Source organism: Hippocampus bargibanti, linkage group LG15 (assembly GCF_051943395.1).
Source record: "Hippocampus bargibanti isolate YZ-2025 linkage group LG15, ASM5194339v1, whole genome shotgun sequence".
Lineage (NCBI taxonomy): Eukaryota > Metazoa > Chordata > Actinopteri > Syngnathiformes > Syngnathidae > Hippocampus > Hippocampus bargibanti.
The window spans coordinates 9,828,544-9,855,918 of NC_142748.1; the positions used below are offsets into that span (position 1 = coordinate 9,828,544).

Consider the following 27,375-nt stretch of genomic DNA (forward strand, 5'->3'; position numbering starts at 1 on the left):
AAAACTGCTTTTTTTCATTGCCATTAAACACATCATATTATCTACCTACCCCATTTATCATGAGTCGCTCTATGCAGAGGATAAATAATAGAGGCATTTATCAGTCACAATACGCCAGTCTTGTGACTGATAAAGGTTAATCCAATCCAATCCAATCCATAGTGGGTCCCCAAAATGGCGTGATAAACGTCCGCCGTATGTTGTAATAGTAAATTCCGCCATCTTTGTGATTCCAACCACCCCGCGACAAATTCCTTGTTTGTTTTCACATCGAGACGTTTCCAATCCCGATTCGGAGTTTGCCAACAAAATGAGTTATTTCTTGGCATCTATTGTGCGAGGAGATTACGGGGGCTGAAAGGAAGCAAAAGGGGTCTCCCCCAAAAGAAACGAATAAAGTGGAAAGATGGCGGCGGAGGGGGGCGGGGCTTAAGCATGTTCACAAAGTTTGTGGCTACAGCTCGCTGTGTGTTGATAGCCTCCTAATCCGGGTTTTATTGGCTGCCTGTGTCCAGCCGTGATGTTGGAGGGAAGGGGAGGGTGGGGGGTGTCCAAGGGGGGCGTGTGGGGGGGGGGGGGGCAACACATGTCCTCCTTTGTGGTAATACGCTGATTAGGCCTGAGAAAGGGCCGGACCTACTTACGGCCTTTCTCAGGTCACCGTAGAAACCGGCCCAGTAGGGGACCTCATTGACACCCCCCCTCAATAACCCCCCCTCTCTTGTGGCAGATCCCTCAGACTGAGGTGTGTGTGTGTGTGTGTGTGTGTGTGTGTGTGTGTGTGTGTGTGTGTGTGTGTGTGTGTGTGAGTAAAAGACAGTTTTTGGCTGCGATGTGGTTGACCTTAACCGCCGGGGCGTCTTCCAGGCCTCGTTGGCCTGTAGCGGTGAAACACGCTTCCAGTGTTGTCGGGCGTCCGACCGCAAACCGCGTCGCACTCGTCAATCAAACGCTTTATGTCACATTCCCTCTCGCGACCAGCTCGTCATCCAAAAAAAAATCCCGATCCACATTGCTGACGCCGTTGTAATAACGCGGCGGTGATGGAAAACAGATTGGCGGGCTGCTAGCATGACACATGGATGTGCGAGTTGGGACACCAACACCACTCAACCTCCAGTGGCAGGTCCAGCAAGAACCCCAGACCAAAAAAGACCCCCCCCCCCAAAAAAAAAAAAAAAACCCTCCCATCAGAATGACAATGGTCAAAAGTGTCGCCTTTGGGCCACCGTCGCACTTTATGGCTTTATTGTGGCTCCTTCTATGCACCCCCCACCACCTCCCACTTGGTTGGGCGTCAACAATTTGGAAAATGCACTGTATACGTGGACCCCCCCCCCCCCCCCCCCCCACCCCAAACTAGTTGGGACTCGACATGCGCTCGCCGGCCGATATCCCGATCAATTAGTCAAGCCGCAACATTTTTTTTCAGGGTGGGTGGGGGGCAAGTTACCTTCACCGTGCGTCCCGCCCTCTCCGCACATGACTGGAGGATGGGTTGGGATCGTGTATGTGGGAGGCGGGCGGGGGGGACTTTGAGGGGGGGTGATTGACAGATGGGAAGGAATATATTTTTTTTTGGTAACCTAAGGCCATCTCCTGCGATTGGCTTGCCAGCTGACATCTCCAGAACACCCCCCCCCCCCCCCACAAGCCTCTCTTCACCTCCCTCCCTCTTCCCCTCCCTCCCGTTTAATATTGGGCCTGTGGATGAGGCATCCTGAGGGAGGAAAAAGTGCAGCGAGAGGAAGACATCCACCTTTGGGAAAGAAGAAGAAGGAAAGGCAGGAAGGACAGAAGCGGAGGAGTGTCACTCACTTTTCTTTTCTGGCAGCCATCGGGAGTCCAACACACTTCCCTGATCGCACGCAAACAACAGAACGCTTCTTCTTCTTCTTCTTCTTCTTGACATTTTCAATTGACCCACCACCCCCCCGCCCCCTTCTCAAAATCTTGTGGGAAAGTGGAGCTTTTTGGCGTGGAACCTTCCAAGCGGGCTGACCTGATGGATTTGTACCTGATTGGATATTTGCTGTGCGCGTGGCTGGGTGGCTCGCGGGTGCTCGGAGGCTATCCCATCTGGTGGTGAGTACGCCGGCGTAGCAGCGCCGTACAACGGGTGCGACGCTCGGGGCCGTCGGGGAGGTCCGAAGGGATGTGGGGGGGTGCCAAAGGCCGTGCCGGTTGATGAATTAGTTGGGAGCTGAAGGGGGTCGGATTTGAAGAGGGTTGGATTTGACTTTGGACAAAGTCGAAATTCCAGAAAAAAAAAGTCAAATGGATGTTGCAATTAAAAAAAATGGCCGACAATGAGCCATGATGAGGGATCGGGGCAAAAAATATTCTCAAGAAGAGACCAAGTCACATCCAAGAGGAATTCCAGACAAGCAGTCACGGAACTAAATTGGAGTCGGAATTCTAGAAAAGAAGAAAATTGTTTTGTCCTCTGGCTTTTGGGGTGGGTGGGGTGTAGGGTGTGTGTGTGTCTGCTGTTTTTAAGAAAAGTGAATAATTTATCATTTCAAGTAAAAAAATAAGTTGCAAGCTTCCAAGAACAAAGTCAGACCTTTTTCTTGAAAAAAAAATCTATTTTTCTTCAAAAAGTTGTTGTCATGCCAACACAATTTGGCAGGTGAAGACTTCACACGAATGACTACAGAATTCCGCTCAACTGTGGAGAAATTTGGAAGTGTCACTTTCATGTGTGTGTGTGTGTGTGTGTGTGTGTGTGTGTGTGTGTGTGGCTGGCCCCGTTTTACTCCACTTGTCAACGCTACTACACGTTCGGTAGCCCAAGCGAGCATGTGGGCCGCCGCGCAGCGCCAGCGCGCTCTTCTGCTTCCATTTAGCGCCACGGCGACCGCCAAGGCCCCTCACGCTCATCATCGCTGGCTCCGGCGATGAGGACCACCTCGTGCGAGTCACAAAAAGGGGCTCCACTTGGTGTGACCCCACGGGCAATTTCATTTTTTTTTGGGGGGGGGGGCTTGAGGGAGCTTACGGTGCCTTTGATCAGGGGGTGGGGTGACATTTTTGTATGTATTTTTTTTTAACTGTGTGGCTCTAGGTGACGGCGCAGGTGCTGAAAAATTGGCCACTGTGGACATGTGAGAAAGAAACACAAGGACATTATCAACTTTGTAAGAATTTTGGGTGATAAATCTGATTAGAATAACATATGAGGTATGTTTTGGATCAAAATCTTTTTTTCTTGGGGGGGGGGGGGGATCACTTTTTTGAGTGTGTGTGTGATCTGAAGCAAAACCAAGCAGGTTCACACACACCAAAAGCAGCTTAAATGGAGCTGAAGAGTCCATCTCCGGGTCTCAGGAATGTCATTATCCGAGACGCCCCCCCCCCCCACCCTCACCCCCTCGATCCTTCCAAAAACTCGCACCCCTTCAATCTCACGGAGATCAATAAAAATGACTCCCGGTGTGATGTCACAGAGGTGCGACGGGCGTCGTAGGAAAGAGCAGAAGGGGGATTAAAATAGCGATTCAGCCTAATATGGCCGACTTCCCGTCTCGCTTTAGGCATTGTGACTTGCGGCTTTTTAATGACATTTGATTAGATTTTTTGGATGGGACAACTCATGATAAACATGGTGAGTGATTTTGCTAAAGTTTCAAAAATTCCATCAAGTGTGAAAATGACCAGACCAAAACAACAGCTACAAAGCAAAATGGCGGAGTTCCTGTTTTCCTTGGGGCGATGCTTCTTCAGACTATTTTTACGACTTTGCCCGAGATAAACAAATAAATATTGTCCCGGCTAGTATTTTCACCAAATATCGACTTGCGCCTTTTACGCGTCCGAGTAAAACGGTATTTTGGGAGACGCTGCGTCGACGTCAACGCCACGGGGTTAGCGAACGAGTGAACTTCTTCACAGGGACATTTCAAAGCCGGCGTAATCTAGCCCGTCATCAAAGCGGAGGCACGTTGCGTGAGTAGGAAATGACAAAGTAGACCCCCCCAACTCACAATCAGGCACAGCCATTAGTGGCACTAAAACACAGGCCGGACCGGTTCCTCAAAGGAAAACCACAGAGGCCCAGAGGCTACAAACTCATTTCAAGTCTTCATTAGCAGGCCCATCTCACCTGCTGGAGTTCTCATTAGCGGCTAAAACACACGAGCTCGCGTTGCACGACCAAAGGTGCGCTAATCACACCTGTGCAACCCCACCCCGGGTCACCGTGACCCGGTCAAACGCAGCTCCCGTGCAGCAATGTCAGATTTGGTTGAGACGTGAAAAATCGCTGGCGCGTTTAGCGACGACGGGACCACCGCGAGCGATCTCGTGTTGGGCGCGCGACGTGCATTCCGAATGTGTTGAAAAAGACGGCGCGTCCTCATTTCCATCGCCTACAAAACAAATTCCAGTAGCGCACCTGAAGATTCCACACGCTCCCGTGCGAGTTTTGATTTGCGCCGGACGGATTAGTTCTGACATTTGGAGCGCGGAGCCAACAAGCTAGCATCGAAATTGCACCGAGCTAGCGCAAGGGTGGGGGTACACTGGACAGAAGTAAGACACTTTGGGTTTCATTCCCGTCCAGTTGCCTTAGCTAACGTTGTGAGGGATACGCAGACGGCAAAAAAAAAAAAATCAAACTAAAAGCCACACACAAGCGGTTGATATGCCTGCCGTTCTTGCACGACACTTGTTTCATCTGTTCCTCGGTGAAGGCGTGAGTTTGCAAAAAGAGCTTTCAGCTCCGATAGGCCCGCGGCATGGAATACTCTGCTGACTAAAGCCAAAGTCTCTGAAGTCCTTCCACTTGGAGTTTTCCACTCTTTATCCCCGAGGGAGCACCAGCTGCAAACCGCGCAACACTGCCTCGCGTTCCAAATTTGAAATTGGGCTTTGGTTGCTTGTCATCTTATGGTTGGTTGGTTGGTTGGTTGGTTGGTCGCCCGAAAGCCCCGAAGCGTTCTGGGTTTTACGTGAGAATGTCGCGTTGCCGACCTTTCGGCCGGGTCACCCGGCGACAGAGATCCTGACCTCAAATGAATTTTTATCCGCTTTTTTTTAACTAACTATAAAGCACGCAAGAATTGAACATAGCAACTTTTGACACCGTCCAAAAACTTCCAAATCAGCCAGGGCAATTTATCTCACAATCACATCTTTGTCGCCAACTTTCGTAAATCAGGCCTAATGTGTCTGATGGTCTCGGCGGAGAGTTCACAAGTTTATGGCGCATTCATCTTCCCTCTCGTGACTGCAGGGCGTCGTCGTCCCACCGCTGCACTCGGGCGGCGGCGGCGGCGGGCGGCGGCGGGATGAGCTCTGGAGCTCCCGACAGGTTGGAACATCTTTCAATGGTCCTGTCATTTTTTATCTGATCAGCCGGAAGCGGTTGGACTACAAATCAAAAAAATGTGCCAGAGAAGACGTCAACAGCAGAAAAAGTCCCGTACTGGGGAAAAGCCGCCAACCATCCGTGGCCCACTTTCGTCTTTTTCCGCCGTCTGCGGCTCTCCGCGGACCCTCTTGAGGGACTCGGAGGCGGCGACGGCTCTGCCAAGTACTCGCTCGGTGACGTGACTGCCCGCGGGCGAATATGACAAACACTCGCTTATGCGTTTACATTCCAAGGTAAAGACGTCCTCCCCGAATCAGTTGGGGGACGCGAGACCCGAGGCTCAACGCGCCATATGCTAGCATGACTTATTGACGAGATAAGTTTGTCTGCAATTTCCTTGCTGTCATTGTGAGCAAAAGGTTACCTCGGTGAACACGTCACTTCCTGTTTCGAGGAGATAGCGCCACTTTTATTTATTTATGTATTTTTAAACTGAGGATACATTTTCACAATAAGAGTCTAAGATACAGTTAACTTAGAACTTGTTCATCCAAAGCCAAAGTCAGGCTTGCGATCTTTTCTTTACTTCACATAGACCCATTGAGATTGGCTCCAGAGAAAACCCCCAACTAGGTCGTAAAGCGCCCGCAGGCAACGAGAGGCCCCATGCAGGACTTGCCGGGGCAAGCACCCACCAAATCCTGCAGTGCGCCGCCATCGTTGCCGCTATCACCACCACTTTTCGCCGTGTGTCCCTGCAGCGCCTGCAGCAGATTATCCCGGATGGCTTTCTGCCTCCGTGGAGGTCTGCCGTTCTACCGCCCTGGTCGCAATATGTTGCTCGTGAGAATAACTGGACACATGAGCAATAAAAACACACCAAACTGTACTTTTCATGCATTATGGGGACGTGAATTGACACAGGCCAGATGTTGTGACTTTTGCTGGCAGGGCGTCACTTGAATTTTGCTAGCGACAAATCTTGATCTGATAGCCATCAATGAATTAAGATGACGGACAAAACTCTGGTTCGGAATCTTTCCCCTTTCGGTGCGCCAATAAATAAACGAGAGCTGTCAGCGTTGAGGACACTAGTGACTCACCGGTTGCGCTGTCAGAGTTGAAGGAGGCTGCTGAAGTGGTGCGGCACATTTCCACCCTGCTTAATAACGCCCTCGGCATGTCACGGTGATTGAGAATGCAGCAAGTTCATGGAGGACACCAACTGGGAAGGAGTAATTTATCCTGAATGAAAGAGAAAACTAGTAACAGGATTGCGTCGCACTTTGTACCTGATCCCAAACAGGCATGGTCCATTTGTTGAGTTGAATGAAAGTTATCATGGAATCGATTCACCTGATTTCTGTGACTTGTTGAGAGCAGCTTTTGACTCAGGCATCTGAAGTCTTGAGTCAATGAAGAAGTAAAAGACTTGACGTGAAAGACTTGACCGTGTCAAATACTTAAAGCGAACTGAAGTTAAGACCCTGGACTACTTGCAAGTCTTATCTGTGAAAAAATTGCGACTTCGGATTGTAAACCAGTGACCAACAGGTTGCGGAAAACGATTCGTGACGTCACTGCATTAAAAGTCTCATAGAGCAAAGAGTCAGTCAAACACAGACTTGACTTTTGAACTCAACTTAAAGGGGTTACGAATGAGAAGAAGCCGAGACCCTCAAATGAAGTAAGACTAATCTAATGGAACTTGGGACAAAAGGTGTCTCACTTATTGTAAGGCGACAAATAGTTATACACGAGTATCTCGGATGTTGCAGATTTAGGTCTGCTCTTCCCCAGATGCTGAGTGACTTTGTCTACCCCTCCCCCCTACCAGGTCGCTGGCCTTGGGTCAGCAGTACTCCACGCTGGGCTCCCAACCCATCCTGTGCGGCTCCATCCCAGGCCTGGTGCCCAAGCAGCTACGCTTCTGCCGCAACTACATCGAGATCATGCCCAGCGTGGCCGAGGGCGTCAAACTGGGCATCCAGGAATGCCAGCACCAGTTCCGCGGGCGGCGGTGGAACTGCACCACCATCAAAGACAACCTCGCCATCTTCGGCCCCGTGCTGGATAAAGGTAGGCGGCCGGCCTCCCCGTGTTTGCATCACTGCGGGATGACTCATGCATGTCGGGTTCACAAAGGCTACTGCAAGCTGTTACAAAACCTCCACATGTAGCAGAGAACCGTTTGAGGCCCGAGGCGCAGGGCTGCCTGCGCTTCTGCTGCCAAAAACACTAACTGGGGCAATTACAATAATAGACACCTTTTCCCGGCCGCAGCCACAGCAGACGCAAGCACCGACACATTCTGGTTGCATCCACCTTTCGCCCGTTTGCGGCGTGTGGAAGACGGTCCAAGTGTTCTGGCCGAGTGCCGCCGGAACACGCGGACTGTGAATCGTCGGGATATCGACGGTGGGATGAGGCCTCGCAGTCCAGAGAAGAAAAAAATCAGCTTGTGTTTGTTTCACGGGCATATGAATGCAGACAGCGTGAAGCGGTCCAAGCACCTCCGTCAACTCAAAAGGAGAGGGGAGACCAAATGAGATTACAGGCAATAGAAAAGGGCCGGTTGGGGGCTCCGCTCAACCCCTACTGTGCATGAAGGCCGCTGCGCGCCTCACACAGTCCGGCTCCCACGGACGCCCCGTTCACACGCCCTTTTGACTCCGTCGTGAACAGGCTGAAAGGGGGATCTCTCGCAACCTGGCCCGGGTGTGCTCTTCGGGACGGGGAGGCGAAAAGGGGTGAGGTGGCCATCATGAGTCTTGGACGTTAGCAAGCTTGGAGCCCTATGGCGGGGGCGGTCGGTGGGATTTCTGTTCAGGCAGGGATGCAGGGGTGGTTCGCTTATTTAAGTTAGTTTAGGGGATGCCAGCACCGGGCATGGGGGGGGGGGGAGTCGGCGGGCTGTTTGTGTGGCTAACGCACCGTGTCACAGGGGAAACAAAGCCGTATTGATGTACCCAGCAGGTAAAGGCACAAATAAATGGTCAAATTGCTGTCAAAGGTGTTGACTAAAAAGCAGGTGGTGAACTCATAGTCTTGGAATTTCAGCCTCGACCTGAGTAAACTAGTCCTTAGTCCATACCTACCCGCCCACCCGAGCGTACCAGTCTGTGTTCACATTTGCGTGAAAGCCGGCGGCGCATCATGGCACAGCCACGACGACAACAAGTGCGCCACGATTATGAAACAATGAGATCATCTTACATAATGAGCGTCCGCCTTCAAAGGGGAACCGGTAAAGAAACAGGCTGACACACTGCTCGGTTTCACCTGAAAGCCTTGGGCGCTTGAACAGGGACGGGGATAAGGGATGAGCGGCTGTGGAGGAGGAGGTTATGGGAGGGGGTTGGACAACATTCCCGAAACACTATCCAGATGCAAAGCAGCACACCTCAGGGATGACAGGAGGTCATGAGATCCCACTGAGTGCTAAGCTCCCCCCGACATGGTCACAAAGGGCTGATGTCACTACAGGGACTCGGCTATTCCCAGGAGTCTTCCCTCACTCTGAAGTAAACAAAGTGTTTACTGTCCTTGATCATCCAGAGACCTCATGAGGGGTTCTGGGGGTCGTCTCATTAATCATCCAGGCAAGTTAACTCTACACTCTTGCTTTCATCCAAATAGAAACATGTGACAAGTTGGGGTTTCAGTTGAGCACCCACGCAGGCATGAAGGGCTTCCTCGATTTCGGGGAGCGATTCCTTCCGATGTAATTCCTGGTCAAAGTCGACGTGCCAATGAATGATCAAATCTGCAGTAGCGGAGGTTCAGGTTGTATGAGTCCTGGACATTTTGTTGAAGTGAGTCGGTTGCAGTAGAAAACTTCCAAGTCGGAGGTGGGACCGCCAAAGGAATCAAGCTCAAGCCCCTTTTCATTTGAGATGGTGATGGACAAAGGGAGATTCCTTCGTGGTGATGTTAAGGTCCAATAGTAAGGTTGCGAGGGGTTCATGTAAAGATGGTGCCGTTGTTCTAAAACTCGGGATCAAGAAAGTAAGTAGAACGTTATCAAAAAGGGTTGCCAGAAAAACCACAAGGGACATTGTCGTGATTTCAAGTGGACTCCTCGAGGGAGCCTCTTCTTTGTCCTGAGCAGAGTTGAGTTGAAGGGAAGTACTTTGAATAGCGGCGTCTGGATGTTGGCAGAGCTCACATTTGCTCTTGACCATGTTTAACACGATTGACACACTCTCCCGCTTCTCTCCCCCGCCTGTTTACCGCCCGGCTTCCGTCTCCCGCAGCAACCAGAGAGTCAGCGTTCGTCCACGCCATCGCCTCGGCCGGCGTCGCCTTCGCAGTGACGCGCTCTTGCGCCGAGGGGACGTCCACCATGTGCGGCTGCGACTCCCACCACAAGGGACCGCCCGGGGAGGGCTGGAAATGGGGCGGTTGCAGCGAGGACGCCGAGTTCGGGGTGCTGGTGTCCCGGGAGTTTGCGGACGCCCGGGAGAACCGTCCGGACGCCCGCTCGGCCATGAACCGGCACAACAACGAAGCTGGACGCACGGTAAAAACTGTTTGAGTTGAACGTGAACACACTCGACACACTTCATCAACACTTTTAGGCTGCGCGCAATACGCCCACAGGAAAAAGGTCAAGTTGGTCGATGTGCTGTCAGGTCGGCCACACGACTCGAGGATGAAAGTTTGGAGTTTACGCCTGAGTGGCTGGCCCGGGACCACACGGGAACTAGCCCATATCCCGCTCGGCCACCTGGCCTAGCTCACGGCGCCTTCCGAAAAACAGATACACACAAAGTAGTTTACCTACCAAGCATACTAACAAAATGGCTTGGAGTACAGTTGAAAAAAAGTGTTTGTAGATGTGGTTACTTCTCACCGCCGGAAAATCGGTGGAAGAAACTTTTTGTCTGCGAGTGTCAAGTATGTATGACCGCAGGCTTTGGAATGTTTCTATCTCAGATTCCATCTCTCTCTTTCTCTCTCTCTTTCTTTCCAGCGTCGTATCATTGCATTGACATTTGAACAATGTGGCGTTGTGTGTCGCCCAGACCATCCTGGACCACATGCATCTGCGCTGCAAGTGTCACGGCCTGTCGGGGAGCTGCGAGGTGAAGACGTGCTGGTGGGCGCAGCCCGACTTCCGCATGCTGGGCGACTACCTGAAGGACAAGTACGACAGCGCCTCCGAGATGGTGGTGGAGAAGCACCGGGAGTCACGAGGCTGGGTGGAGACCCTGCGCGTCAAGTACGCCTTCTTCAAGCACCCCACCGAGCGCGACCTGGTCTACTACGAGGGCTCGCCCAACTTCTGCGAGCCCAACCAGGAGACGGGCTCCTTCGGGACGCGGGATCGCACCTGCAACGTGTCGTCGCACGGGATCGAGGGTTGCGACCTGCTCTGCTGCGGCCGCGGACACAACACCCGGACCGAGAAGCGCAAAGAGAAGTGCCACTGCATCTTCCACTGGTGCTGCTACGTCAGCTGCCAGGAGTGCTTGCGCGTTTATGACGTGCATACGTGCAAGTGAACACTGCCTCCTGACCTTTTTCAGATCCTGACGCGCTGCCATACCCTCGCCCGTCGCGCTATGTCACCCAACCGAACTGGTGGACGCTTCTGACCCAAGACACCTCCCCCATTGTCTTAATTTATTTCCCTTCTATGCCGACCACGTGTACAGTCACACACACACATATGCAGTCAAAAGGAACGCCACTTTTTGCGTTGGAATTTTAAGAAAAGTACCTAACACCTCACGCTCCGGCTGGCTTTATTGCTACCCCGAAAAAAGCCACTTTAAGGTGAAATTTCAAGGTGAGCCTAAAATGCACTCGAAAGCTCAGCAGGGGATCTTCTCTCAATTTGTTGATGGCACCGTTCAATGTTGTGCAACTCGGTGAGCAACCCACCGGGTTTATCTCCCACTCAAAAGCCGTGCTAAAAACGTTACAGTGGATTTTAGGTTCACTAGGAAAAAAAGTCACTCCAAAGCCAAATGTAATTACTTTTTGTGAGTCGTGTAAAATGATTTTAAAGACTAAATCAACCTCTACAAAAAAAAGCGGGTGACCTAGGAAGCCGGTCGCTTTGTGCTAACTACTGAACTGGACTGCGGGTCTTCAAACTACTGAGCTGACGAGAGACGCTGAGGCGGCCTGTTTTTTTTTTTTTTACGCATTGCTGACATTTTAGCATCGGGACGGCAGCTATGCAGGAGGCTGCATGTGTGCAAACGGGCTACCTAACTATGCTACATTCTAGCCAAATATTGCAAAATTCCATCAAAAAAAGGGATTGTTTTGATCTTCTTTTCATCGAAATGCTAAGCCAGTTGCTAACGTGGCAGCATTCTGACTCGAGCAACTCAAAGTCAAGCTTCAGCACGCTTGGTTTGAAACAAAGCAGGCAGAAATATGTTTCGCAAGCGCTCTGTGGTGATGAGATTGTCTTGTTTTTTTTGTTTTTTGGACAAAACAGGGCAAAAAAAGGCATTTTTTCCCTTTTTGTCATCTGGAAATTCGGCCCCACAAAAAAGGCAAAAGCACAAATGTGTGGGGGACGAGGCACAAGATGGCGCAGGTGAGTGAGGGAAAAGTAGGGGGTGGAACTGGATGTTTTGCACACATTATGGAGCAAAGGTAGCTGACACTTGCGCTAGCTTATCTTAGCATACCCCCCCCCCCATTGCCTCCCACAGGATTCTTGTTCCCGCCCCCCCCACCCGCTACATCCAAAGTTTTGGACAAACGGTGTAAAAGTGAATTATTCCCTTTTGATTTTATAATCGTGAATGTTATGTTTTTTTTCTAAATATTATTTATTGGACATTGTATAGATATTATATGTGTATGACTGAACCAAGATTATATATTTGAACAACAACAACAACAACAACAACGACGTCTCGGCTATTTTGCTTCCCAAATGCATCACATGACCACGATGTGCTAAATCAGAAGCGTAGATGCTTTTGTGGATTAAAAGAAAAAAAAGATTCACTCATTAGTTAGATGATTAATTTATTCATAAAATAAAAAGTAACCAGTATAAGACAGTGAAGTGTGCGGAATGATCAGGAGTACGAAGGTGTGTTTTGTTTTTTTTCATAAAAAAAATGGACATCGCTGATCATGGCCGCTGACAACATACAGTGTGGCGTTTGAGGGACAGTTTGTCTTTGTCCAAGGGCAAAAAAAACAAAACACGTCGAGACGACAAAATCGCCCGGTGCAAAATTGCCAACGCATGAGTTTGCTGCCTCCTCACTTGTTGCAGGGAGTGGGAGGGGGTTGGGGGTGAGCCTTTTCGCGGCAACGGCCATTTTACATTGGTTTATGCGAACCCAGTCTGGAAAGGGGGGGACATAGTGCGCAAAATGATTACATCAGATTGATTTGATTCAGGTTTGATCACAAAGCAAGTTGAGCTACGTCACATAATTTATCCCTTCGCAACGAATAAGTGTTAGCACGAATGGGCTAACGGCGTTAGCATCTGATGATTGATTGAAAGCACTTACGCTCCTTCGTCTCGCAGAAGGCTCAAGAACTTGCTCACTCGGTATTGATCGTCCATCTACGAAAGCACACAAGAGAAAAGACATTTAAATTCGCCACAAAAATGACATACTTGCAAATAATGTTTATTTTTTTGTTGTTTTGAGTAGGAAAATACTCAAAGTCAAACTAAATGCAAAGATTGGGAGATAGAATATCGGGATGCAGATGTGCTTAGCGTGCAATCTGCTGCCAATGACTCCATTTTGTTTGTTTTTTAATTGATGATCAATGCACATTAAAATTATTACTTTTTTGCAATATGAAAAATGAGATTAAAATAGGTGTCAATGTTTTATAAACCCCCATTGATAAAGTTCAGCTGTCCACCCAAGAGGGCTTTTCTGCTATTTTTGCATTGGCATTCGAGTTAGCATACACAATGAAGTGGCTGGGGAGCACCTATGCTGCAGACAATACAATAATAATAATAATAATAATAATAATAATAATTTTTTTCCACACTTTCGTACCTGTATTGCCATCTCGATGAGCATAATTAACTTCTTGATGCCGATCCAGAGGCCCTGGTCCTTGACAGCGTTAGCGATGGCTACCCGTTCCTTCTCCTGGAAGCTTCCCAGCAGCTTAGAAGGAACAAATGCAAGAAGGTTTCGTCAGCCATATTGCGGCGGATGGACTTTTCTGTGTGTGTGTGTGTGTGTGTGTGTGTGTGTGTGTGTGTGTGTGTGTGTGTGTGTGTGTGAGTTTTACCTCCAGCGCCTCAACTAGCTGCTTGCCGTTGTAAATGTTGGGAATGTGGATGGTGGTGCTAAAAACGTTGAGCATCTCCATTTCTTGGAGGACATCTTTACGACTGCTGGTGCCGATGATCAGCAGCTTGCGACCCTGGAAGACAGTTGAACATTTTTTTAAATTATTATTACAAATAATCATAATAAAAATAAAACTAATAATCCATTTCATTTCCAAGCGCCTTTCAAAACTCTCAAGGTCACTTGACAGTCACAGGATCTGTGGGTGAGCAGCGGCAGCCACATGCGCCAGCGTTCACTCAACCCGGAATAACTCATATAGATAGAAAGTTAGCTATCGAGCTAGCTAATAGATAACTAATAGATAGAAAGCTAGCTAGTTAGATTACTAATAGGTTGCAAATATGTTACAAATAGATAGCTAGCTAGGTAGCCAGCAAGATAGCTAACTCATTGACTGCCAGATGATGTGCAAAAATGTGTCCACTCCAATGCCAGGGTTTTTGTCATTGTCACTCGAATTCCAGGACCCACAGAATGTTGAGTTTTAGGACTGCATAAACATTCAAAGCAGCGTAAGAAACCTTAGAGTATCTTCTTTAATCAGAAAAAAAGAGTTAATTACTAAATGATATGGGTCTGGAGTTATCTGAGCTTGAAATGGGGGTGGTTGTCCAAAATACAGTGCAATTCCTGCATATTGTTTGATATAGCGCTTTACCGGCAACTGAAGCTGCAACAAAGCGCAGTTCAAAATTGCCTCGTATGTGATATTTGAGGCGTTGGTCGGCGCGAAGCCAAAATCGGCGCAACGAACGTGATAGCGAGCGAGCGAGCGAGGGCGAAGGACGCGAGGACGATGGACAAACGTGAGCCAAGGAGAAAGAAAATAATTGTAACGGCGCTAAGATGGCGTGCTGGAGGAGGACCAGGGGAAGGAGCGGCAGGAGAGTGGCGAACAGACGGGGGGATGCGGTGGGGATTATGGCTGCACCCCGTGGCGCGGGGGGTTGCGACGCTGCATGCAGATGAGGTGCCACACAGGCAGCGGCGCTGCCAGGTCCCGGTTCTCTCACAGAGCCCTTTCTCCCGCGGACCTGCCCCCCCCCCCCGGCGCCCCGCTGGGCCTGCCGCTTCTCATGCACATGCGGCCATACAGCGCGCCATCCGTTCATTCAACCGAGCCGGCAAGCAGCCGCCGCAGCAGGCACAGCCAGGGACGCCTCTCGCCCTGCGCCATTCATTCACTCGCTATCGACAACAACAAACGCTAACAAGCGTCCCCTCGCCCCAAACGCGGCTCTCATGCCACTCGCAGCCAAGACCCCCGACTCCCCCACGTTATCTGTCGCCCTCTCTCTGCCGTCGACGGATCGACACCGCGACGCCTTACCTTGGGAGGGGGCTTCTTGAGGAGGACCAGAAGCGCTTGCAGCACCAGGTTGGAGAACCGAGGCCCGATGGGCACGTAGTCTACACTCGAAAAAACAGCCATGAAATGAATGAATGAATGAATGAATGAGGAAAAGGGTTTTGTGCCCCCATGGGCGTACCCAGCAGGCGCTCGATGTCGTCCACCACGACGCAGCTCAGCTGAGACTTGTAGGCGTCCTCGAATATCTGACAGGAGCAAACAAATCAGGTTTGTTTTTATGTTTTTCCAATTTATGAAATAAAATGTCATATGTATATGAATTTTTAATCATGCAATTGTGTCCAATGAATGAATACAATAATTAAAACATATGTTATTATTTTTTTGTACATATAATTGTTATATATATTTTCATATTTCTTTAGATATATTATAATTTTTTACATATAATTGTTATATATATATATACTGCATTTGTATATTTTTAAGATGTATTTATATTATTTATATATTCTTTATATATAGTTTTATATTTTATATTATATATGTATGATATACAGTAAAGTCTCGTTATATCGATATCGGATATATCGATAGTCCCGGTTATATCGATATTTTTTCCGACTCCCTTGAATATCGATATAACGAGACTTTACTGTATATACACATGTTTTAATAATTGTTTTTTTACAATAATTTGACCATGTATTTTTTACTCTTATAATTAAAAAATGGAGATGAATAATTCTAAATATATTGTTATGAGTTTGGGATTCCATTTTGGGCATTAAAATAATAATAACTTAAAAAAAGGATAAAAACAAATACATAAATACATAAATAAATACATAAATGAATAAATGGATAAATAAATGAATACATAAATGAATGAATGAATGAATATCAGACGAGCTTAGTTTTACTCCCTTCTACTGTCTTTGTGACTGCTTTATTTTCTGTACATGATAGTTCACCACGTTAAGCGCTTTGTTACAGCACTATATAAATCAATATGTATTGTATTGTATTGTAAATAATGGCAAATAAACAGGCTGACCTTTTTGATGGCCTGGCATTTGGCGATCTCCGAATGTCCGATCATCTTGTCGGGCGAGCAGATCTTGATAAAAGGGAACTGCGAGTCTTCAGCGATTTTGGCCGCCAAGGCCGTCTTGCCGCTGTTGGGTGGACCTGCGTGGGAAAATCGGCCATGACGGTTTGAAGGGGGCGAGCGCGCGTACCCCCCCCCCTCCCCCCCGGCGGCGCCGTACCCTCCAGCAGCACCGACACCAGCGGCGTGTGTTCGCTGTTCTTGGTCTGCTGCACCAGCAGCTCGCCGTCCTCCAGCGCCGCCGACACCGGATCGCCCCAACGGACGATCCCGTTCATGATGTAGCTGGCGTAGTCTTCCTGGTTGGTGCCGAACGCCTGCGGAGGAACGTCGCGCGTTAGTGAAAGGCGCGACGTATCTTGAGGGACTCCATTTTGAAACTTACCGGTTTGATGTCATCTAGCGAGGCTAAAAAGTCCAACCTGCTGACCTGCAGCTTCTCCGCCGTGTCGATGTCGACCTCCACCGTGCTGCTAGCCTAACACACACACACACACACACACACACACACACACATTTCCATCACACAACTCCACAGAGCACAAAGGTCAGACGGAGAAGACCCCGGTGAAGAATACGAGCTCACATGGGGAGGTTGTGGGGGGGGGGGGGGTCACCAGACATGTCGTTCATTATACGTCAACGCCTGCTCATATCTGCCACGTTTGACGCGTGTGTGTGTGTATGTATGTGTGTGTTTTGTCCGCTGTGTAGACTTGAACTTCAAAATGATTGAGTGCCTATTACTCATGCTAACACGCTAACAGGCAGCAAAAGCGATACTTAAAACGTTCGTCCTGTCAAAGCGGGAGATAAATATGTCTTTTATTGAAGCTTTGAAAATGTTTTAACCCCGCCCCCAATCTAAAATTATACTCATGACATGTTTGTGTGAATTTACTTGGAGAAGGATTAAAATAAGAACAAAAACTACAGCAACAACAAAGATGGCTGCCACGACTAACTTCAATCATGTCACCAACAGCGACTTGAATTGGATTGAACTTTATTAGTCTCGCAGTAGACAAAATGTACATTTCACAGCATCAAAGACATGAATTGATTCCAATAAATGTGACCTTTGACCCCCGAATCGGTGTTTATTTGCGATTCTGACCTTAATGTGCCTGTTCATGGCGGTGGACTGCGCCGCCCTGACCAGGCCTTCCAGCTCGGCTCCGCTAAAGTTTTTGGTGTCGGCGGCGAGCTCCTTCACGTTGACGTCCTCGGCCAACAACTTGAAGTGTCGCATTTTGGCCGTGTGGATGTTGAGGATCTGAACGCGGCCCTTTTCATCTGGCAGGCCTAACAAGGGGACACGGGGGGGAGGGGGTGTCATGCCATGGTAAGCCTCACCTCTCTCCGTTTTTTTTCCACTCTTACCGATCTCCATCTTGACTTCTAGCCTTCCAGGCCTCAGCAAGGCCTCGTCGATCAGATCTGGCCTGTTGGTCATACCTGGAGAGGACACGGAATGTGAAAAAGTAGGCCCAAGTAGCCTTTCAAATAACGGCTTCCCATTGAAATGAATGGAAACGCCATTAATCCGTTCCATCATTCGGGATTTGTATTTCTCCCATAAATCCTGATACAACAGATATTTGATTGTATGAAGCCGCCCGGAAAAGACTTTCGCCGCGTTACCGATGACCAGGATGTTGTTGAGCTGCTCAACGCCGTCCATCTTGGAAAGCAGCTGGTTGACGACGGTGTCGTGGACGCCGGTGCTGCCGGTCATGCTTCCTCGCTGCTTGCAGATGGCGTCGATCTCGTCCAGGATGATGATGTGCAGGCCGCTGTTAGCGCCGAGCTAAGGGCAACGGTTGCGCAAGTTCAAATGAGGCACGTTTTGGTAAAAACGAATCGCTGTAGTAGTCGGGTCGTGATGGACTTTTGAAAAAAAGACGCAGGTGGATGTTTTGCGCCGATCGTCCGTCATCGTTAGCGGTGAAAGGCAACGGGTTAGGAGGGTGGAGGGGGTTTCGCTCCATGCGCACAGCTGTCAGTGTAGCATTTAAAGCAGCTGTGTGTGTGTGTGTGTGTGTAAAAAGGGCAAGTCAAATAAAAAAATGGCTCATTAGGTGGTGAAGACTGAGCTCCGGACGCCCCCCTCGCGCTTGCACAACACGACATAGCGTCATCGCTCAAAAGGGCAAATCCGTCCACTCGCACGCAAAGTGTTCGGGTTCAAGTCTCCAAATGGATTACTCGCGGTTAGCGGGAACGGCGCACTCACCCTCTTCTGCTCCTCCTCGGCGTCGGCAAACAGTTTGCGCACGTTGGCTTCCGACTCGCCGACGTATTTGTTGAGGATCTCGGGGCCGTTGACGATTTTGGGCTCGCAGGCGTTGAGCATTTTGCCGATCTGCCGCGCCATCAACGTCTTGCCGCAGCCCGGCGGGCCGAACAACAGGATGCCCTTCACGTGCTTGCAACCTTTCGGGCGCACACGGACAATCGGTGATAATGATGTAGAAAAAGAAAGAGTGAGCATATGACATGAATCAAGATTTTGAAGACGGACTGCATGAAATTGGCGCGTTCAGGGTTCAAATGTACAAATGTCCCCATTGTGGGACGCATAAAGGTTTTCGGATTTCTCATGACTTTCTTCATGGCAGCGGCGAAAAATAATAATAATAAAGCGTTTCGTTGCGAAGCTCGGAGGACAGTGCGGCTTTCACGGGCGGCCTTTTGCACCTGCGTAGCGACATTTGGGCTAATTGAGAGGTACGCTGATAAGCATCAGAGCTGCCATTTTAAAAGGGAGGTCAGGGAGGGCGGGGGGAGGGGGGGGCGGCCAGGTGGGAAGTCGTCTTTGGCGACGCAACCCTGGCTGACCTCACTCGGTCGCAAAACAACCCTCACTGCACCAAATAATATAAAAATTCCCCTTTGCTGTCAGCGCCTGTGCCTCTCACGCACGCCAATTAGATCTTTAGCTAGTTTTTTGTTGGGGGGGGGGGGGGGGGGGGGGCGCTATCAGGGTTTGAGATCTCGGCCAGCTGGATGTCACCAAAGGTCGACTTTTTTTTTCTTTTAATCCCACATGGTGGACATTTTTCAGTGAAGCACTTTCAGGAGCGTTCAAAATGTGTGAAATTATTGAATTGGCGAAATCCGAATCAGAATTAGTTCACCGGGGAGGGAAAAAAAACCCCTCTATCGGGCTGTTTTGCACAGGTCCTCACATGTCGGAGGATCGGGACGGATGCGTCAGGAAGTAAAGCGGTTGAGTCACAAAGACGTCGCAGCCGTCAGACGCTATGCTGCGTGCTACTAGCCAATTAACCACGCATGACACATTTGCCGTCAAAGCCGCCTTCCTCCCCTTCACCTCGCTCGGATTCCGACATGCCGCGGAGCAGTTTGACATTTTATTATAATCCCGCACTGACAGCGATTACTCCACTTCAAATAAATTAAAGTAACTTGCTGCCGACACACACAGTTCCCCTTTCCGCCTGTCGTGTACGCACCTGAGCAACAGGTGGCGCTGATAAAAGAACTCACCCATTTGTTCCACGATGTCCGGAGGGAAAACCCGGGAGGCGAAAGCTCGGCGGAAGATGTCGGAAAACTCCTTGTCTAGGCCGCCGATGCCCATTTTCTCAAAGTTCCAGTCGGGGCTGATGATGGATTGGCGAGATTCTCGGGTCTTGGATTTGCCTGCGCGCACGTTGGACAAACATGGGATTCTTTCAAATTGAAGGTTTTGAAACAGGACGGTTTAATTATCTGCATTTTTCACAAAAGATTTGATTTTTAATCTTTGAAATTGAGTGGCGGATTAATTGATAAAGCCTATATGCGACTTTGGTTCCCTCTTGTGGACATAAAGGGAACTGTCATTCCATTCGGGGTGATGACTGCTCAGAATTATTCATTTATATACAAATAATAAAAATAATAAAAATAATACAAATAATAAAAATAATAAAATTAATAATAATAATAATACATTTCCTTATTCCTTTCATCATTTTCCATTTAAAAATCAATTCGGCATTCACATGACATTTTTTAATATTTTTTTTAACACAAAGCACCACTTTTACATTCCCAAACACATTATTGCCGTCGCATAAGTACAACATTAGAATTGTGGCTCACCAATCAGCATCATGGAGGAACTCTCTGCCTTCTCAAAGATCAGCTGACTGTTTGACAGCAACAAACCAATACTAATCTGCGAAGGGGGTAGGGGGGGGCATATAATGATGATGATTATGAATGTGAAATCATTCTAAAGGCCGCATAAAGAAAAAAAAAGACACCTTTGCTTTTTTGGCTGAGCTCTGGTCACCCTTGAGGATGCTGGGGTCCAAGCCTTCCATGTCTTTCACCAGCACGTCAAATGGCTTATCGCCAAATTTAAACACCATCTGCGAAAATCACCCGCACACAAAATGGCATTTGGATTCATTATGGGAAAAGGTTGAGCATCTGATACCTGCTGGCCTGTGCTGAAGGCCTGGTGGTTGAACTGCTGAATGAAGTCGTTGGCCATCGCGTCCGAGTCATACGGGTTGCTGTCGGCGTTCTTCTTTTGCAGGAAGTCGATTTCCAGCGTCATGGAACCGATGCACTGCTTGGACTTGTCAAAAGTGTAGTTGGAGACTGTGGAAGATGTTGGAGAGTGATTATTATTATATGTGGCTTGAAAATTGACCAGTACTGCCATAAAACGGGAAAATTACGATGGGGAAATTGAAAATAATGCCTTACTGAAGTCGCTTTAGTCAAAAGAGAAACTCTGCAGTGATAATTTAAAGAAAAACTAGTCGTTATAAGGGACACAGGGAATGCTATTAATATATTAAATCTGTGTTACACTGCCCGCTGGCGGCCACGACGCGCACGACAGAGGAAGCTCATATTGGATCTCAAGTGGCCTGTGACAGCATCTTTTTGTTTTTACTCACCTTCCACCTCTTGTCCGATGGACAGGCCGGCCCATTTTCTCTGTTTGGAGGCAAGAAATAAACACAACATGATGTGGACTTTTTTTGTATTGCTCCTAAGTCACATCACTGGGAGGTTAGTGGCTTCGGAAGTCCAGCGGAGGAAGAAAAAGAAGGAAAAGAGGGGTTAGCCAGTACCTGTGGGCTGGTGAGAAGGCAGCGGCTCGGGTTAAAGATGGACGAAGAGCAAGGCAAGTTTAAAAAAAGAAGGAATAAGCACTCTGTTACAAGCACGGGTGGGGTGGGTTGTACCTGTGGGAGACTGAAGGCAATTGTGCCCGTGTTGACGCTGGGGTGCGTCTTCAAGGTGAACACATACTTGTGGGTTAAGTTGCGCACGGTCACGTGTCTGAGACCAAGAGGAAATGAACCATTAAGCATACATACAATTGCTGACAGACATAAGAGAACTTACTGGTCAAACTGGGGTTCTTTCTCGTTGATGACAGCACAGTTGGTCAAAGACAATTTGTCCGTTGGGCATCGCGCCGCCTGCATCAGCTGATGAAAGAAGATGGACAGAATTTATGAATGAATATTATAAAAAGAACAGACTCCTCGTTAAATAACGTTGCTTGGCCATTGTTATGTTGGATTTGTGTTGTGGGACATTTTTTAAATCGATTTTTTTTCCCACAAAAATAAAATCAGTGCACAAGTGAAGTAAACAACAATTGCAGGAAAGGAGGGATTTACACAAGGACGTCGGTATGGAGGATGGAAGGAAGAAAGAAAGAATAGAGGAACAATGAAGAGAGCAAGTAAAGACTTGATGACCAGAAAAGCGTGTACGCCAACGGAACCGGAAGGTAATCCTTGCTGGGATTTAACTTCATCAAATCAACTCGACAAAAGTCTGACACAAAGAATGGTCGCATTGTTCTTAAAAGATGCAAATTCGATAGCTAAGGTACTTTGTTGACATATATGGCAGCTCTGGAAAAAGCCTGCTGACGTCAGCAGCCTGTGCTCAATTCTGCAAAGCGTTGCAGCGTAATTAAAACTTTAGATCCAAACGCCTTTTGAGACAAACAACAATAACAATTTAATCTGCACACGATTACGCTTTCGGGGTTGTTAACTTTTGAATGACAAGTACTTCTTGTTGTCACCAGTCTATTCGGTGTCTCCAAAAGAACACTTTAAACCACTCCGAATGCAATGTACATTTCTTCGTAAAAGGTTCATTTGATACATACGCACCTTCGTTGTCATCTTTGTGTGGATCTTTTTTTTAACGCTGAGTAAAGTTTTACTTCCGCTGACAGTGAAAGCGACTTCAGCGAAGTCTCGCGAGATGAGAGTACATCGTGTGACGACACGTGACTGAAACGTAACATGTCCCAGCAGGCCGGAAGTATACGAGATCCGGTAATTCTCGCAAGATGAGACTATAGCTTGTGACGACACTTGACGAATTCAGACACGTCACAGGAGTCCGGAAGTATGCGACTTCTGGCAGGTAACGCGAGATGAGACTACATAGCGACAGGTGACGAAAGGTAACGCGTCACAGCAATCCGGAAGTATGTCAAAACAACCGAGTGGCGTATTACACTTGCCAATATAGTTATGCCATTACAAGAGACAGGACAAATGTCATTAAAATACAAAATATTTATTTTGAAAATGTCTTTAGAAGAGAAAAAAAAAACATACAAATTGTTTGGTTACTAGCATCTCACGTTAATGCTAGAAACTAACAATGGAGAAGAGCAGAGTCGGGCGTGCTAATGGGCAAAAAGCCTGTTATTATTTTTCTTTTTTTTTCGTTTTTGTCTGATGGGAATTTCGACGTTGCACCCCGACAAGAGGCAAAACAAGCGCCAGGGAGAGTGGCACTGGCGGTGAAATTTCCTCTCGCCTCTTCTATTTAATATACATGAGCATTCAGGGTTTGAGGGCGGGGGGCAGGCAAGTGGCAACCTTTAATTTTATTTTTTTTACAAAAACACAAACCCAAACGCAAATATAGTGAGTTTAATTAAATTCTGAAATACAGTAGGGACTGGCAATTGTTGGCATTGATATGAATAAAGGGGTCAAACCTAATTTCCAGCCTTCCGAAAACAATAAGTGTTCTACTGAAAGCCATGCAGAACATGAACAATCAGAACGGGGCATAGGGGGTCAAGGGTCGTGTTGGTTCTCCTTAGTTTTGTTTTTCTGAGCAGCGATAGAAGGCTGAAGAGGTTGAACTGTTATGTATTGTTCTTCCTTTTAATCGTTTTATTGTAGTTGTACAATAAGATTCCCTGATGGCCTGCCTTGGCCGCTGTGTTTAAATGACATATCAAACTAATAGGGCCAACAAAAACAAAACAAAAAACAAAACACACAGAAATGTGATACTGTCCATTGGGGGGGGGGGGGGGGGGGGGGCTGAGGTGTGTTTGACAGGTGGTGGTCAGGTTTGGAGGCCGTGGGGTCCGGTTCACTGCACTTTTTTCGTTTTCTCCCTTGTCCCAGTTTTCAAATGTTACATAAGCTGCTTAAACACACGCACGCACTTCCTCCACCGGTCTGGAAGACAAAAAAATAACATGACAATCAGCATTAGCATGATCGTCATTCTAGTTTCCCGTTATCGTCATGAGTGTCTTTTCTGAACCCGTCCGTCACCTATGTCAGCTTCTTGGCTTTGTTGTAAAGCGAGTCCACCACTTTGCTCATGTTCTGGATGGTTTCCAAGGCGGCTTCGTACGTTTTGTCCACGGGTGGCTCCTCGAAGATGATCAGCACTCCTTCTCCTTGGTCCAGGATTCCTGAGCACACACCCCCAAAAATATCATGAATAAAGTTTCAAATTGGAAGCTTGTGAATATGAAATCTGAATGCGTGTTGCATCATATGTACCGTGAAACTTTTTATCCAGGATCATCTGTGATAGTTTGCGCTCTACATTCCCCTAAAAAAAATATAACATTAAAATGTCATTTAGAACAGTGGTCCCCAACCTTTTTTTGCGCCACGGACCGGTTTAATGTCGGACAATATTTTCACGGACCGGCGGATAAATACAACAAAATAAAATGATACAACAGGCTAGTTTACGGTGGGCTAATTTTTGCGGTATGTATCACGTGACCTAGACAAGCGTTTTGACATGCGTCAAGAGTAAGTCATAGACACGGATGTCATCTGGTAATTTTTCATTTTTCAAAATAAAACATAGTTCGGACTCAAATAATAAATAAAACGGAAATTATGTAAATTATTTATTCTTTCTGCGCGGCCCGCTACCGGTCGGTCCGCAGCCCGGTGGTTGGGGATCTCTGATTTTGAATAATTAATCATGAATTGAAGTTTAACTTGGAATGACGTACCTTTGAGAGTTTGATAAGAGCCGATATGTGTTCTATCTGGAAAAACAGAAGAAAAACACACATAAAAACAAATGCTTAAAAAATTGCTGACGAACAATCGATGACAAAAATCAACATTATTTGGTGCGGAACTTGAAGAAAATGGCCGACGGTCACCTGAACTCTGGAGAAAGGCTCGATAACCCGGATGAGGTTCTGTTCCAGTAGGTTGTCATACAGCTTAGCCAGGTGCGTGTTGATGATGGGGTCGTCCCGCAGCTCCGCTCGGTACTCTGTGAGGGCCTGGGAGGGGAGTGGGGGTTAAAGGTCACATGCTTTGCTTGGGGGGGAGGACCAAACTTCATGACTTAAAGACTTCTTTTACCTTTTCAAAGTCTGCTAATGATCGGTTTTTGCTGGCCTGGGCCACACATTTCAGTGCGTCTGTCTACAAGGAGAATAACAATTTATCTTGATGAACAGAAGCATACAACTAAATCAATGAAAACATTCTTACCTGGCGTCCGGTGTACCGCAAGGCCAGTTTTCCACTGATTAGAGCTTGTACCTCTTCCGGTCTGCAAAGATTAAATACAAAAAAGTCAAATCTGGAAGCTATAGGACAATAAAGGCAATATATTTGCACGTCCACATACGAATTGAGGACAATCTTGCAGAGGAGCATATATTTGAGGGCCGTGATGGCTCGCGGGCTGTCGATGGAGTCGTAGCCCTCGAAGGCCTCGAAAAAGTAAGAGTAAGCCGTCTTCCAGTCCTTCTCCTCGGCCGCGTGGATGATCCCTGCGCGCGGGAGGCCAAAACAAGCATTCATGACGAGCAGTTCATTCCAAGATGTGACGTGGGACTTTTCGCTTGTCACCTGACTGCATGTCCAGCGCCGCCTGCAGCTTGGGAGGACAGTAGATGGCGTTGGCGGTGGTGCGCGCTGACGTGAGCGCGGCGCGGGCCTTGGGGAGGTTACTGAGGGCGTGGTAGGTCTTGCTCTCCAGCAGCTGAACTTCCACCAGCAGGGCCTTGTCGTCCATCTTTTTCAGTTCCAGAAGAAGCTGAGATCCTGCGGGTGGGAGCCACAAAAGAGCTCGCATTGGAAGCACATTTTCGACGGCTAGCAGCTCCAAGGTGAGCACCCACCGAGCGCCAAGGCCTCCTGGTACCTCTTGGTGTCAAAATAGAGCGAGATTAGTCGAGCCTGTCAAGAGGAGAAGGAAACAAACCACAAAATGAACCCCAATGCATCAATTCCCCGATCGTCGGCCAATCCATTTTTTATTTAAAGGCGTCACCACCTCGAGAGCTTGCCGCAAAAAGGTCCTCTTCTCAGCCTTGGCCCATTCGATGCATTCCAGGCACAACTCCACCTCCTGGCCCGTGGCCGCCTCCATGTCCAGGAACAAGTCCAGCAGCGAGCGCACCAGCCGGGCCGCTTTGGCCTTGCTGATGGAGATCAGGAACGGCCGCACAAATTTCAGCAGGCCGCCAAGTTCTGGGGAAGGGAGACGACGATTAGACCCAAAAGAAACGTTGCTGAGAAAAAGAAAAGGGGTGACATTTTGAGGGAGTTTTCACCTGCCGCCTGTCCCGTCTTGGCCAGAAGCGTTCCAAGCTCCAGGATGCTCTGCTCTTTGACCCTGACTGCTTCTTCATCGTTCTCCTGGACATCTCGCCTCACTGTCAAACCATCAAACACATGAATTTAGGTTTTCGAGGCATCTTCAAGCAGAGGTGTGAGAAAAATAAATGTGGACAAGTGTTTAGCAAAGCATTTCAGTGCAAAGGCAAGTTGCAACAAGTCGTTTGCTTGAAGCGCTTCATGAGCGGTGGTGGGAAGTAATAATTATGTGTCACATTTTTCATGTTTATTGTCTCCTTCTGCTTCCTGGAAAACATACACACACTATTCAAATTTATTTTCCCTGTGGATGATATTCACGGTGAAAAAACCAACAAATTGCTTATGATTTCGGGTAATTGTTTATCTGGAATGTCCAAAAATGTTGATCACGATGACAGCTGAAGTCTTGTGGTGTGACAAGGCAATTTGAGGGCAATGTCGCCGGTGTTTACACATAATATACATTACACTTAGCATAGGTTCAATTCGCTTTATTAAAACACAAAAACTTCGGAACACACACGGTTGAAACGCTGTCATGTCATCGCTGAAACAATCTATATCCACACAACAACAACAACAAAAAACAATATGATAACAAAACATATCACAGCCTTAGCAATCACTGCCGTGATGACAACAGGCTAGCTAGTAAGCAACACCGATACTCGATTAGCCCAGATTTAAAAATCGATTTGGGAGCCGGTAATAGTGTAGAAAAATTATTAAAAAGAGACAAAACACGAATTGATTTGAGGCGTCAGGCCTGTTAGCAGAGCGGCTAAGCGGCTAACGGCCGTCCACGACGGCTGGACGGGAGCTCCCATTCAACAGTGAGTCAGCACCGCGCAGCCGGCTCGCTGCTATCCAACGAGCGGCGGCACTCGAGGGTTCGAGCGGCGAGAAAACACCCCTCGTACGGCCAAAAGCCCCCCGCCAGCTTCGAAATCAAAGCGTCACTCGTACCTATCGAGTGCAGGATGTCGATGGAGGCGTTTCGATCCGTGCTAATGAGAGACTGAGCTCTCTGAAACTCCACCACTGCTGCAGCCGCCATCTTCCCTATTCAAAGTGCAGCCTGAATGGCAAGCGAGAACGGGATGTGACGTCACTGTGACTGTGGCGTCCGGGAAATGTAGTTTAACGTCAAATGAGCATTTTCGTGTTACGACAAGAACCAGTAAAAAGAGAAATACATAAAACACATCAATTTACAGATTATTATTAGATAAAAGTTCAAAAAATACATGTATTTTAATGAACAAATGTTTCAAATATGAACGAATAAATGTTTGTTTGCAATCATGGTTGGGTTTTACTGCCCTCCTGTGGACAAAAGGCGCACAACAGAAGGAGCAGCCACAATGGCTTTTGCATACATAAGATACGTATATTGATTTAAACTAATTTTAACCAAATAA

The 27,375-nt window shown here is 47.9% G+C and overlaps 3 protein-coding genes across 5 annotated transcripts; 1 reads left to right on the forward strand and 2 right to left on the reverse strand.

Moving 5' to 3' along the window:
• Positions 1-1,702: 1,702 nt before the first annotated feature.
• On the forward strand, positions 1,703-12,496 carry wnt3 (wingless-type MMTV integration site family, member 3). Of its 2 annotated transcripts, none has more exons than XM_089015234.1 (4): positions 1,703-2,085; positions 7,152-7,393; positions 9,571-9,836; positions 10,290-12,496. In XM_089015234.1, the coding sequence occupies exons 1-4, from the start codon at positions 2,006-2,008 to the stop codon at positions 10,800-10,802; spliced, it is 1,101 nt and encodes a 366-aa protein (XP_088871360.1). In that variant the 5' UTR covers positions 1,703-2,005; the 3' UTR covers positions 10,803-12,496. The 2 variants fall into 2 exon arrangements, with proteins under 2 accessions (XP_088871360.1, XP_088871361.1); XM_089015235.1 differs by having other exon boundaries at positions 1,709-2,085; positions 10,342-12,496.
• Positions 12,337-22,335, reverse strand: LOC148887693 (vesicle-fusing ATPase-like). Of its 2 annotated transcripts, XM_089015232.1 has the most exons (21): positions 22,220-22,335; positions 21,432-21,517; positions 21,269-21,365; positions 20,978-21,017; positions 20,506-20,672; positions 20,330-20,437; positions 20,166-20,241; positions 19,566-19,721; positions 18,289-18,488; positions 17,697-17,862; positions 17,436-17,510; positions 17,170-17,357; positions 16,438-16,530; positions 16,213-16,369; positions 15,999-16,132; positions 15,120-15,186; positions 14,960-15,039; positions 13,565-13,699; positions 13,324-13,437; positions 12,814-12,869; positions 12,337-12,641 (listed from the first exon to the last, which is right to left on the reverse strand). In XM_089015232.1, the coding sequence occupies exons 1-21, from the start codon at positions 22,229-22,231 to the stop codon at positions 12,617-12,619; spliced, it is 2,232 nt and encodes a 743-aa protein (XP_088871358.1). In that variant the 5' UTR covers positions 22,232-22,335; the 3' UTR covers positions 12,337-12,616. The 2 variants fall into 2 exon arrangements, with proteins under 2 accessions (XP_088871358.1, XP_088871359.1); XM_089015233.1 differs by lacking the exon at positions 12,337-12,641 and having other exon boundaries at positions 12,810-12,869.
• Positions 22,336-22,618: 283 nt separating this feature from the next.
• psmd11b (proteasome 26S subunit, non-ATPase 11b) lies at positions 22,619-27,041 on the reverse strand. Its single transcript, XM_089015969.1, has 13 exons — positions 26,921-27,041; positions 25,909-26,010; positions 25,629-25,825; positions 25,474-25,531; positions 25,202-25,396; positions 24,978-25,122; positions 24,839-24,899; positions 24,707-24,769; positions 24,499-24,624; positions 24,343-24,378; positions 23,873-23,924; positions 23,639-23,781; positions 22,619-23,539 (listed from the first exon to the last, which is right to left on the reverse strand). Exons 1-12 carry the CDS (start codon positions 27,009-27,011, stop codon positions 23,639-23,641), a joined length of 1,269 nt encoding a protein of 422 aa, XP_088872095.1. The 5' UTR covers positions 27,012-27,041; the 3' UTR covers positions 22,619-23,539.
• Between the last annotated feature and the right edge of the window lie 334 nt (positions 27,042-27,375).